At 31.5% G+C, this 14,791-nt stretch overlaps 1 protein-coding gene across 1 annotated transcript in view; it reads right to left on the reverse strand.

Moving 5' to 3' along the window:
* Positions 1-5,872: 5,872 nt before the first annotated feature.
* The window catches only part of LOC133334503 (cAMP-dependent protein kinase catalytic subunit 3), a gene marked incomplete at its 3' end in the record, with an annotated part of 34,782 nt that continues 25,863 nt past the window's right edge, over positions 5,873-14,791 (reverse strand). Inside the window, exons 2-7 of the mRNA XM_061542819.1 lie at positions 13,944-14,112; positions 13,142-13,251; positions 12,768-13,013; positions 12,511-12,692; positions 6,981-7,031; positions 5,873-5,983 (exon numbers count right to left, since the gene is read on the reverse strand). Of these exons, the coding sequence (XP_061398803.1) occupies positions 5,873-5,983; positions 6,981-7,031; positions 12,511-12,692; positions 12,768-13,013; positions 13,142-13,251; positions 13,944-14,112 (869 nt within the window). The remainder of the gene's footprint in view (positions 5,984-6,980; positions 7,032-12,510; positions 12,693-12,767; positions 13,014-13,141; positions 13,252-13,943; positions 14,113-14,791) is intronic.

Here is a 14,791-nt window from a genome sequence, read left to right on the forward strand (position 1 = left end):
AATACCGAAAATCGGTAGATATCATATGGGTGCTAGGCCTAAATGCGAACCGATATATTTCATTCTCGAACCTGACGTTTTAGTTTTTTATCTCGATATCCTTCGAAGGTACAATGATTGCAACAGATGGCTAAATTGTCTTAGATGTCAATACTTTCGGGTACAGAATCTCCCCTTCAATGGTGAAATACGGCTATATAGATATAAACCCCAAACGCGGAAGATATCTGATAACTATTTTAATATAAAAAGGGTTTTTAATGGGGACCCGTAAAAGGGGCGAATATTAATAATTTTTGGGAGGGAGATTTGTTACCATATACGACTACAAAAAACAAAATTGCAGCCAATTCGGCCTAAAAATACGCCAAAACAAAACCCCTCAAATAGTGAAAATTGGGGTACCGTTATAGGATGTTACCAGAAAAAGTGGACCTATATTTATAATTTTTAGTGAAAAATTTGGTTCCCTTCACCACACTGTGGTACAGGGTATTATGTCTTTGTGCATATGTTTGTAACAGGCAAAAGGAAACAAAATACCAAAATCCTAAAAAAGTTGACTTATATCTATAATGTTTATTGAAAGGATTTGCTATTCAATTAGAACTCAAAGTAATAATTCGAATTCGAATATTTGGTGGTACCCTTATATGGGACTATACCATTATCGAACTTGATCTGAACGCATACAAAAGACAAATCTATGCAAAATTTTGGCTATTTATCTCAATTTCGTGAGGTAATCAAAAAAGGCATGGCAAAATATTCCATTTTTAACACATTAAAAAGCATTCGGATTAGGATTTTTCGAAAATCTTGCAGTTTAGGTATATGATGTATTTGGTAATACTAATGATATAATTTTTTTTATTATAAATATTATTTTTGTATAATGTCATATATAGTTTCGTCAGATTTTATGTAAATGGTGCACCAAAGTCCCTATATATCCTTCCATTTGCAGGAAATTTGGCATAACGTACTGAATTGAGCCTAGAGTGATGTCTACCAAGTTTTGAAAAAATCGGTCCTGATTTAGATAAAGCTCCCATATATAGTTTCCTGATTTCATGTAAATGATGCACCAACGTCCCTATATATCCTTCGATTTGCACGAAATTTGGCATAACGTACTGAATTGAGCCTAGAGTGATGTCTGCCTGGTTTCGTGAATATCGGCCTAGATTTAGATATAGCTCCCTTTTATTATAGATTGATTTTAAGTAATTGACGCACCAAGGAACCAATAGGAACAAAACGTTCTGAAGTTAGTATAACCTAACCTGTGACAAGTTTGTTTGAAATCGCTTAATATTTGGATAAAGCTTCCATATATATTTTCGCATATATAATTTATCATAACTGCTCATGTTATAGATTGACATCAAATTTTGCACAACTTACAAAATTTGCAATTATTTTCATAGAAGATATAGCCCAACGGATGACCTATTTATATTTGTTTGAAGTCGATCTACATACTTTTGTCCCATTGTAACAAACGAATGACATGTTTATGGATAGATCTAGGTGTTATGGTAGATCTAAATGTGAATCTACATTTAGATAAATATCACATATTTTATTTCATCCAATTTCATGTTAATAGTCCTGTTTAATATACCCATAGTGGTGAAGGGTATCAAATCACAGCACTTTAAACTGGTTTATTATAAATATTATTTTTGTATAATGTCAGGAATATACAACTCTTTGAAGGGGTCTTTTCATTCCCCTCCTTTCAAAAATTTTTGAAAACTCTTTTAAAAATCTTATAAATATAAAAACTCATTTTAGGGATAAACCCGATCTTATTCCCAGTTTGCACAATTTTTTCTTACTAGATGTCGTTTTAGAAAAGTGGCCTAAGGGACAAAAATATTTTCCATTAAATTTTAGTAGATGTCACTGAAAATGAGCAATCGGTATATATATATTTTATATAACGAATATACAGACGTCAATTTAGGACAAAAACAAAAAATATTTGCATATATTCTCTGAAGAATTAAAATGCTCTATATCAAATTTCAAACACTACGCGTCCTTTTCGGTATGTTCAAGGTAATAGTCCAACTTGATTGTGTGTATTTTGGTAATACGTTTTCTCTTAGACCGCAATATTTAACACACCTCTGAAAGAATTACCTAACTACAGAAACTTGGACCTACCAAAAAAGACGCGCGATGATTGAAATGATGTCTGAAATTAAAAATAAATAAATTTCGAATGGTGTAATATTTATTTCACGAAAATCCATCTATCAAATTTAAAAATCGATTCTTGTCTTTGCCCTCACCCCGCACCTTTCCAAAATTCTACAATAAATTTATGAATCACGTGGACGTCAATAATGCAGATGCCTTCGTTAATGTTGATGTTTGTTAAAATAATTACATGTAATAAAATAAAAATCATTTAGTGTAATAAAAATACACAAATAATTAAATGTAAACAATTCTAAAATAGCAATTTTTTTGTTTGTTTGCTATATATTTTTCGGACATATGTAAACATTTGCATATAATAGTTGGATCGTGAAATTATAAATTTGAAATATTTATAATTGAGAAACATTGATATGGCCAAATGAACAATGTAATGGTCGATGTGATTAATAGCATAACGAATGGTAAGAAGTGCATCCGACCAAGAATAAGACGCTTGGCTCTGGCAGCAGTGAATCGAACGTTGCAATATTTTAATATATCTAGAGAATCGGGGAAGAGAGCAACATTTAAACATTTGAAAATATTTTCTTTTGTATTTCAAACATTGTTTATGCCATACTATAATAATTTTCAATTTAAAATTCAATAATTTTAAAATATAGAAAACGAATATATATATTTTTGTTTAAGTTTGAACGTTTCTGCAATATTTCGCATCACTCATCACGGTGTGTGTGTGTGTGTGTGTGCGAAGGCTCTCCCTTGTTAATTGGCTCACGCCACTTCATTCTGCAGCCCAAAAGGCAAATCGATGTGGTTTCAGTGTGAAAAAAACTAGGGAGGGTAGTATTTGCAGAAGAAAATACGTGGGCAGACATATTTACGTATGTCTGTGTATAAAACAAAAAAGAGAAACACGTTTCAAAACAAAAATATATATACATACATATACGTATGTATAGGAATATACACAATCAAAACAAAGATCGATGTATTACTCAATTTTAAAGATTGGAAAATGGAAAACCCTAGGGTATTAGTTTATGTGATTTATACAAATATTTATATAACCAATATCACTGTGTGAATCATCAACATTATTTTATTGTAGACCTGATCATCTTTTAAATGAGATGAAGTGATTTATAAACGATGGAAGGTTAAGCTGGTGCTTAAATTCCTTTAGTGTATTGTAATTTTGAGTTCCGTGAAGATCTTTGACACGTTTTCAACCGGATTATCTATAGTTGGATATTTCGGTTTCTCATGGAAACAAACAAATGAAACATCGAAAAATGCGTAATTATTGCAAGAGCTCCATTCGGTTTATACGAAAACCGCATTAGCATCAACTGATTTCAACGAATACGCGAACTATATGATTTTATTTGTTGATAATTTTCATATACTGTAACTGTATAATGGTACGACTTCAACAAACCGAAAAATACGCGAGAAAAAGATGTTTGAAATTCTCAAAATATCTCATGGTGGGGCTACCGTTATATGCGGCTATAATGAAACGGAGATCAATATTGATATTTTTGGTAGTGAGATTTGGCAGCCAATGAGAATATAATATACAACACCACAGTCAATTCGGTTGATATTCAAATTCGGTTTCTCAAAATACTAACTTGGGTCAATATTAATAATTTCTAGTGCGGAGATGTGGTGGTACCGTTACGAGAACTCAAAATATCAAATTACAGCCAATTTGATTATACAACGTGTCAAAAACCCCCACATTGCGGGCCTACAACAATTAGAATACTTAGGGGCACCGTTATATGGGGCTGACTCGAAACTTGGGTCAATCTTAATAAATTTTGGTACTGGTATATGTTATTCAATTGGAACCCAAAATATAAAATTACAGCCAACTGGGTTGGAAAACCTGTCCAAAATCCCTAAAAGCACAGAGTATTGGAGAGTACCGTTATGTGGGGGCAATCCTGAAGCATGCGTCAATATTAATAATTTTTGGTACGGAGATATGCTATACAATGCGAACCCAAAATACCAAATTACAGCCAGTTCGATTGGAAAAAGTGTCCAAAATACCGTATATTTGGGAGTACCTTCGTATAGGGGCTACCTTGAAACTTAGGTCAGTGTTAATAATTTTTGGTACGAATATGTGTTATTAAATGAGAACCCAATATACCAAATAATAGCCTTCATATGGTGGCTATCCTGAAACATAAATAAAATAGTTTTAAATGAAAAGAAAAATAATTTGCAAAATTTGGTTGTGGCTGTTTTGTTGTTGTTTTTGGTGATTAAAGAAAAGTCCTTATATTTGATGGCGGGCATGATAACTCCTCACTGGAACATCGGAATCCGGAAATTCCAAGGGTGTTAGAAAGAGATCATGCCAGGCTCTCGTATGAACTAGGATTATTGACTTCGCTCAAAAATTTACAAAACGGTAGACCTTTAAAAAATGTTTTTGGAAATTCGGATATTTTTTTACCATAAACTATGTTAAAAAATAAGGAAGTTCTTTATCGATTGGTGTTATCATAGTTCATACGAGAGCTATACACTCCCAGAGAAACGTGTAAAAATTTGGAACCGATTGAATTATTAGTTTTTGAGTTATCGTGCCCGCCATTAGTAAAATCACTTCTTCGAGAAAAATGCTTTTATAGTTTTAGAATCACTCTTGCCCTCAATTGATGCTGACACAATAAATCGGCTATATCTTAAAGAGTTTTTGAGATTTTCACTTAAATTAGTGTAGTTTCGAAAAACTAAACTAAAAAAATTCCCAATTTGCATAAAATGGATAGAAACCAATTCCAATATATTTCGTCATTGGACCAAATAAACGAGCTGTGCGACCTGTACTTGGTTTACAATTTTAATTATATCAACAGACGACAGACATGCATATATGGACTCAGCTTACTTGTGAGTGAGTTTTTGACCAAAAACAACCCCGTTGTCATGCCTCAAGCACAATATTCATCGGACTTGAACCACGCTGTTTTTTCTCTCCAAAACAAAAGACACCAATGAAAGGAAAGCCTTTTGGTGCGATTAATGAGATAAGGAGTACTTTGAAGTAGGGCCGCCTGTTTCTTCGGTAGAATTGGTCTTATGGCGACTTTTTGCGTGCAGTCTTCGGGGAAATTCGAAAACCGAACTGGATAAGACGAATTAAACTAACATCCTTTTGGCGAGGAATTTATGGGTACTTCGACGTACAGCCTTAAAACGCAGCCTGAACTAAATTGAAATGGCAACCGTAATTAAACTCTTCGATATACAAAATATATAAATTTAGATACACCCTATATAACTTCAATGAATCTTGTTCTAAATATTCCGGAAAGAAAATATTTTTAATTTATTCAAATCATACTGACGTCTTTCAGTATATAATCGATGTAACATGGAACACTTTCTTCTGCATATGAATATTTTATCATAAGCTAAAACGTTCATATATACATATAAATATAATTAAGAAAATAGCCACTTGAAGCCTATTAATCATTTCTAATAATCCAATACCTAAATGGATGCACGTGCGTACATCTTTTTGTTATAAACAATTAATTTTTTTTTTGAAAAGCAAAATGTTTTTCTATTTGTGGGTGTGTACTAGATTTTATTTTGGTTATTTTTTCGTGTTAGCAAAAGCATTTCAAACTTAAAATTAAAATCATAGAATAAAATTAAATGTTATTTTTGTTGTTGATAGATTGTTCAAACGCCATACCTTAAGCTTTTTGTTGTAGACGTCATCCCAATTCAAATCTTTAAACCATCGATGCCTTTTAACGTCATCAGCCCCATTCTGCAAAGATAGAAAACATGGCAAATACAATCGGTTATACATATATGTATATATTTAAATCAATAAAGTAAATAAATAAATAGAAAAACATTGAACGTAAATGGAAAAGAAAACATAATTTAGAAGCCGCAATCATCATTAATTATCATTCGGACAAGTCTAAGTATCTATATACGTATGAATGAAATTCATCTACACATCTAAGGATAACTTTTTTTCTTTCAGTTTTGAGAATGTTATTATACAAATTGTTTATCTGTCATTCTGTCAAAGTGAGAAAGATAATGGCTCAAATATTTAAAAAAATATTATGCACTGAACTTTTGCATAATATTTTTTACAACTTATGATATAACTAGCAAGTGAAGCTGTATGGTCGGTCGGTTTACACAATGTTATACCCTAGAGGGCAACCTCTGAACTATATATTTTTGCTGATTTAAATATGTAGACCTCTGTAAAATATAGTTGATATCAAAATGTCCACTTTTATACACTGTCACACTACGTATATGAAGTTCGAATATCCGGAGGGAACATAAGAGTAAATATATGTTTACGGAATAAAAATGTTGATAATTGACCTACTAAATGTTGTCCATATAATCCCTAAAATATTAACCGATGATTTCAAAAAATAAATTCAATATACAGTGACAATTAAAATTTACAAAAAATTACATTCGAAAAAATAGCAATCCATTTAAGAGTTTTGAAACATATATATAAAATAAATAAAATTCGATTTATGTACTGAAAACTTAATCATTCGCTTGATTTAAATTAGAAAATCATGCAAAAATTAGACTTAAATTAAATTTTATTTCTTTAAGACGTGTACTCTGCACTTCAACACATTTGCGAATACTTTTACTTAATTTCACCTAATAATTTAATGAATTAAGCCTCTTTCACATCGAACAGAGTACTTGCCTTCCGATAGAATTATTTACATTATTAAAATAAAAGCTCGATAGATGTGTCAAAGTTTACTCACTTTGATTCTGTTCAATCCAGAAGCAACTGTCGTCGCAGTTTTAAATTTTTTCTAAGAAAAATATGAAGTTCAAATTATTTGTCTAATGTGATTTAAAAAAACAAACAGAATGAATGAAAAGGATTCTGAAACGTTTGGATTGTTTTTATTGACAGCTGGTGGTATATTTACACTTTCAGTTTTAACTTCAGGTATTAATATACATGACGGATCAGAAAAGAAAATTTTATAGTCGGATGGTGTCAACCATTTGATACTCTATCCATTGGACCTCCAAATACTGACCTATCATTCAGAAAAAAGGAATGCTTATGCCTACAACAGCTCTGATGTTTAGTGTAAAACATTATATCATAATTGAAGGGAAATATAAACATATTTTATCCTTTGTTTATATGGGAAAATGAAAAACCAAATAATAGGTTGGAGAACTGGACTAGGAACACCAACGTACGGAAAATTAATCGGGGGCCTTTGCATGTAAACCGATAATGGGGTGATGGCCTTATAACTTGGACCGGTATTAATTTTTTATGGGAAAAGCTGATACTCCGTAATTAGCAATCAAAACCCACCCCAGAGATTGTCATTTCTCTTCCCAATGTGACCAAAATATTAGATTGGAGCTAATTCGGTTTAAAAACGTGCCAAAAATAACGAAAAAGGGGTCCAATATTGATAAGTGACCCAATAGGAAGATGCGCTACCCAATGGGCATTCAAAGGGCCTAATTACATCAAAATTGAAAAAGTGCCCAAACTCCATAAAATACTGAATAATGGGAGTAACTCTCTATGGAGGCTTCCCCGAAACATGAACTAATATTGATAACTTCCGGTAGGGAGATTTTCTACCCCTAGATGGAGACTATCCTAAAAGATGAACCACTATTGATCATTTTCGGTAACAAGATTTGCTACCCAATGAGAACTCAACATATTAAATTTCAATTGCAGTAGTAACAATGTATGTGCAAAATTTCAATTCTCTATCTTAAGGGGACCGCCCCCCATTCTCGGGGTCAAAAATTTTTTTGATTTAATTCGAATCTACACTAATTCAAGAATGTCCCTGGCGGGCACGATAACTCAAAAACTAACAACCCAATCGATTCTAAATTCTTACACGTTTCTCTGTGAGTCTATAGCTATTGTATGAACTAGGATAAAGCCAATCGGCAAAGATCTTCCTTATTATTTAACTTGGTTTTTGGTCAAAAATCGGCGATTTTCCAAAAATATTTTTTCAAAGGTCCGCCATTTTGTTAATTTTAGAGCGAAGTCAATAATCCTAGTTCATACGAGAGCCAGACATGTACTCTAACACCGTTGGAATTTCCGGATTTCGATGTTCCAGTGAGGAGTTATCATGCCCGCCATCAAAAATAAGGACTTCTCTTTAATTACAAAAAACAACAACAAAACAATTACAAAATTTTTTTTTGTAAATTATTTTCCTTCTCTTTTAAATCTTCAAATATATATGTGCAAAGTTACAAACCTTAACAAGCATTGGTATTGATTTACCAGCACATTGAAAATCTTGAAAAATTAAAATCGTGAGAAGGGGGGGGGGGGGTTCCCTTAAATATTCTCTATCGGACAGACGGACATGCATAAATCGACATTGAATTTTATTTTAATCGGTAGACAATCTGCTTTGAAAGGACTTACTCCATTGTAAGATTTTGGGAAGTTCTGAGCGTCAATACTCTTAACCAACTCTACACTGGTGATACAAAATTCGCGTATGTATTTTCCAAATTATTTCGATATATGTACATGTTTAATACAATATATAAAACAAGTGTTGATACGAACAATAAACCCAACTGAATGTTTAACATTGTATGCTTATGATTGTTCTAACGATGTAGGACATGTAAGTAAAAAGAAGAATGGAGATAAGACACAAAATCAGAAGAAAAAAAAAACAGAAGAAAAAAACCAAAAATTAAAATAGACAAATTAAAACGACCAGAGTTTCTGTGCCATAGAAACCTGCCATAAAACAAACAACACTCCAAAGAATGCACTATGCAAACTATTCATATAATATACTATTTTTTCTATGTACAAACAAACACGCGATTCCTGTAATTTAATTATTTTATTGTATCGCAGGCCAAAACTTTACGTTGCTGTAATAATTGTACATATTTTACCATATCACATTTATTTAATAAATGTTCAGGGTTTCAAAGGTTTTTTTATATTATTACTAAACTCCAACTTATTCAGGAGTATTAAAATTTACACTTTGATAAAAAGTACCTATTTCCGCATAATTTATATTTTTGTTTCTATATTTCAGATTTCTAATATAAATTTCTGTTTTTGTGCTTGCATTAAGAATAAATTTAAAACAGCATTGCGGTCAGCTAAACATTTCAACAACACCTTTTGTTGGTATTTGCCTGATTTTGTTATGACTGTAAAACAATATTTTTTCTTGTTTTAATTGGCAAATAACAATTTAATACGTTAGTCTAATTATTACTGATAAGCTTTCAATTTGAAAAATAATAACAGAAAATTGATTTAATTGGAATTGTAGAGAGGTCATATTTTATATTTAAAAATATATTAGATAATGTAGTTTCAATTTTCCACATCGCAGTTTCAATTATTTCATTTTTGTAATATTTCAGTATTATTGTTTATAATATTTCGACCGGCCACTGTCTACAATTAATTTCAAATTTTATAAATCATATGAAAATGTTCACAAAATGTTGTAAAATAAAAACTATATACATATATTTTGTGTACATTAGATGTTGCACACGTTTTCCTGGCATGTTACAATCGTTGTGATTTTGTGCTTCATGGCCTTTGATGGCGGTCGCAAGCAAATATGTGCCAGCGCCGCTTACATATTATCAAAAAAAAAAAAAAAAATAGCCTGAAATTATATTAGAACATCTATTTTTGGTCTACTGCAATAAACACAATAATTAATTATAGAAATGATTTGTTAAATCGATGCATTTAACATCTTCATGTGTAGGCTGACATATGGAAGCAGGTTTGAACTTTTGTATAAGGTGTTCAAAATAATATATGGGTGATACAGATAGACATGTAAAATGATGTAAGTAGACAAATTGTTATGTCAATATCTAAGAAGGTGTTAAGTTCGGCCAGGGCGAACTTTTTATACCCTTCAACATAGGGACAGCGATATTTATTTGAAATGAAGTTTTCAGCCGCTCTTGGGGTTTTTCGTTATTGCAATGAATATTATTGGAAAGTGTAGCTAAAACATCAGAAGAGAAAACATGGATATATATATATATATGAAGATACACCACAATGTGGACTTAAACCTACCTTTATTTTTTCAAATGTTGTAACCCACTGGCACATTATCTTTTGATTAACATTTCACCTTTTCAAAATATCGAAGCGCTTCCAAATGTAAGTTCAATCGTTTGATTAAAACAAAAAACAGTACTATTATTATTTGAAAATCCCCTTCAAAGATTGTCGGATCCGCATTTGCTTTCGCAAATGAATGTTATTAATGTACATCGGATAATGAGAAATATTACATATTTATGGTAAATATTTCAGACGAATCCGACACTTCTGTATAACCTGGAAGTTTTTCGTACAAGGAAAAATGATGAAAACATACGAATATCGTTTTCTTGTCTTTGAGGACTCAATCTAAAATTATATGAGCGCCATTTATGTAATATATTTGGATATAACAAATCTAGTCTTGTGATAGTTTGCAGTTTGTGATAGTTTAGTTTGAAAATTGGGAAGAAAAATAACCTGCAATAGCCACAAACAAATATATAAAGCCTTTTGTTCATGAACCTAGAGTTAACTGTGAAATGCTTCTCACGTCATAACTCAAAACTTGACCTATGACGAATTTGCCCGTCTGAGGTCTTTATATGTTCACCAAGGTCTTTCTTCGCCATAATGACTTGTCCACCCCAGACCATGAGCTTATTTTTGTGTTACAGTATAATAGAGGAATCTGGATAATTTATGTAGGGAAATTTATTACCCAAAAACCCTAAAATATCAAATTACAACCAATTCGGTTGAAATATGTGTCCCAATTATCGAAAATTGGAAATTCTCAGCCTAATTAGAATTTTAATGTAGAGTCGTTCAAATACATATACAATATTTTTTGGTTAATTGCACATCAAAATTTGCACAATTTTTTGTTCAATTAACCGAGAAACCAATTATCCGATACCCGCTTAATTGAACTGCTTGTTCAATTATAGAAATCACACCTTCGCTTTCTCGCGGTTTTTCCTTAGCAATAAACATATGTTTTCAATTAGTATAGATGTACCCTACTGTTATTCATTAATGATGTCAAATATGTACGTAAAACGAATAAGGAAAGTAATAAAGTCGGACTGGGCTTACTATATGATAACCTTCAACACCTTGGTGTGTTCTACATACATATCCTAATAGACGACGTTCTTCGAAGGAACATCGACATGGATATTATGTGAACCGACTAACATTATATGTCATTCTACAACCTATGCTAAATTTCAAATTGGGAGTTTGATGCTCCATTTACATAAAATCGGTAAATGGGAGCTATAACCAAATTTGAACCTATTTTTCCCAATATCAATAGGGTTCGTCTTTGGACCGAATATAAGAGGAATATAAGAGGAAATTTATTTTTGATGACACGAATTTTGAACCAATTAAACGGGAAAATCTATTAACAGGGATTAATTTTCCGAGGAAATTTATATGTGTTTTCGTATGCAATATGTTTTGCCCCATCATGAGGTTCAATTAAGCATGGAAATCAATTAACCGTAGGGTCAATTAACCGAAAATTACTGTATCACATATCATTCTAAACTCAGTTCAGTACGCTAAATCGAAATACATATAGGCACTTTGGAACACCATTTACATTAAATCGAATATATGGAAGCTATATCTAAATCTGAACCGATTTTCACCAATTTCAATAGGGTTCGTCCTTCGGCCAAATAAATGTGCTCTACCAAATGTCATCCAAATCGGATTATAAATGCGATCTGTGCTTTGTTTACAACTTAACAATAACAGACGGATGGACATTCATAAATCGATTGCAAATGTGATTCTATGCATATTCTCAAAAGGAACTATGCGTCTATCTCGTTTCCTTTTGCCTGTTACAAACGTATGCACATAGAAATAATACCCTGTACAACAGTGTGGTGAAGGGTATAAAAAATGTCTGTGCAAAACTTAAACTTTGTAACTAGATTTCTTCGGTAGTTTATTGTTTACAGCGACGACGCACATTCGTATATCGTCTTACGCATTTTCTATTAATGCTTCATGTAATTTATTTAAAAATCATAATCTGTCGATGTATACAAAAATAAAATGTTCAACCTTCATCAACAATAATTCCCTTATCATTGAAAGAAAAACAATCATGCAGACGATTTAACTTAATGTGTAAATATGTTGTATGTAAGTTGTAAAAAACAACGAAACATAATTACAAAAGCAACTAAAATTTTGTTTATACTGACCTTCATGTTGCCCAAGCGTTTTGTTCGATCATTTGTTAACAGTTTCTTAACTAAGTCTTTGGCTGAGGGATCTATGTGACGTGGCCATTCAATTTTGCCGCCCAATATCTTTTCATAGATACCAAATGGATTTTCATCATAGAATGGCGGATAGCCAACCAGCATTTCATAAATCAAAATGCCTAAATGCGAACATAAAATTGAAATAAATAAGAAAATAAATCTACAATTATTTCACACACACCACTGATACGTACCCAATGCCCACCAATCGACGGCTTTATTGTGTCCCTTGGATTGTATAATTTCAGGTGCCAAATATTCGGGTGTGCCGCACAATGTCCAGGTTCGATCCCTCAACTTTTTGGCAAAGCCAAAATCTGTGATCTTCAAATGGCCATCACGATTAATGAGTAAATTTTCTGGCTTTAAATCTCTGTACACAATTTGCAATGAATGTAAATATTCTAAGGCCAATACGATTTCGGCGGCATAAAAGTTTGCTAAATATTTCAGAAAGTGAGAAGGAGAAGAAGAAAACAAAATAGAACATGCCATTAGGGTTTTATTGCTAACAGCAGATGACGTAAATGCTAATGCACTCTTAACCAAGTGATAATTGATAACTTACATGTGGATCTATTAAATTTACCGGCATTTCTTAAATATGTGAATAATTCACCACCACAGACATATTCGAAAATCATATACAGACAACAATCGTCTTTAGTGGACCATTCTCTAAAAAAAGAAAAACAAATAATTAAATATCTATGCATGATTCAAAATATTAAACGTGAATTAAAACGATCGATCAATTGGAAATTTTTTAATCAGGCCTATATATAAGGAGTGGATTTTGAAGGGCATTCATAAGGCGTGGATTTTTAAAAGAATATTTTTAAGGACAAATACAAGGCGTGGATGTTTAAAAAAATATTTTTTAAGGACAAATAAAAGCCGTGGACTTTTAAAAGAATATTTTTAAGGACAAATACAAGGCGTGGATTTTTAAAAGAATATTTTTAAGGACCTATTTAATGCGTGAATTTTTAAAAGAATATTTTTAAGGACATACATAATGTTTGGATTTTTAAAAGAATATTTTTAAGGACATACATAATGTTTGGATTTTTAAAAGAATATTTTTAAGGGCCTATATAAGGCGTGAATTTTTAAAAAAATATTTTTAAGGACATACATAAGGTTTGGATTTTTAAAATAATATTTTTAAGGACATACATAAGGTTTGGATTTTTAAAAGAATATTTTTAAGAAAATACATAAAACTTGGATTTTTTAAAAAATGGTTTTAAGGACATGGAAATATGCATAAATGATTTTTGGTAATAAATATCAGTTATATTAAAATTTTGACAATATTCTCAATATATAAATTTTAAAAAATGTGTTAATTTTTTCAAAATACTTACAAACTTATAACAAAAGGATGTCTAATTTCCCGCAATATGTTACGTTCATTTTTCACATGTTCAATCTGTTTCAAGCGTATAACATCGGCCATGGCCAACAATTTCATGGCACAGTACTTTCCAGATATTCGATCACGACACAGACATACCCGACCAAATGTTCCGGTACCTAAAAATAGATAAAATGGAAAACAAAAGCCATTAGAAAGAAATTCATTTTGCTAAGAGTGGGTAGAAATCGGAGATAAATGCTAACGTTAATTGAAATGTGGTGAAATATTGTGGTCAATACATACAAATTGCCATACACTTTATGTACATCAACATAGCGAATTATATGAAAAACAACAACAACAAAATGATCAACGAATTAACAATTAAAATGACCACAACAATAAATCGGTCAAGTATGGAGATTTTTTTGTTTGTCTTTTTTATTTGTGGTAAAAATGTGGTTTTATTTCTTAAAAAATATAAGAATATGTGCGTATATATGTATGATTAGGAATTGAACAATTTTTATAGAGATTTATAGGTGTGGTGACAGGAAAATTTGAAAATATTCCAGACACATTCGAAATGAGACAACATAACCAAGGATATACCAGAAGGAGGAGACCAATGAGTCCCATCTTCAAACTTGATCTAGGCTTGGTAAAGATATTACGATGTTCAGGGTTTGGATCAAATTTGGCATTTCATTCACTTGATATTGGATTTAAAAGATTTAAAGATTTAGACTCTTTATGGGTAGGTACTGGAAGGAGTTGATCGATAAACCCCATCTTTTGTTATTATTACATTATAAAATTAATTAATTCATATTTTACTAAATAATAAAAATAATG

Source organism: Musca vetustissima, unplaced genomic scaffold, assembly GCF_032173495.1.
Source record: "Musca vetustissima isolate MV318-11 ecotype Yass unplaced genomic scaffold, APGP_CSIRO_Mvet_v1 utg129834, whole genome shotgun sequence".
NCBI lineage: Eukaryota > Metazoa > Arthropoda > Insecta > Diptera > Muscidae > Musca > Musca vetustissima.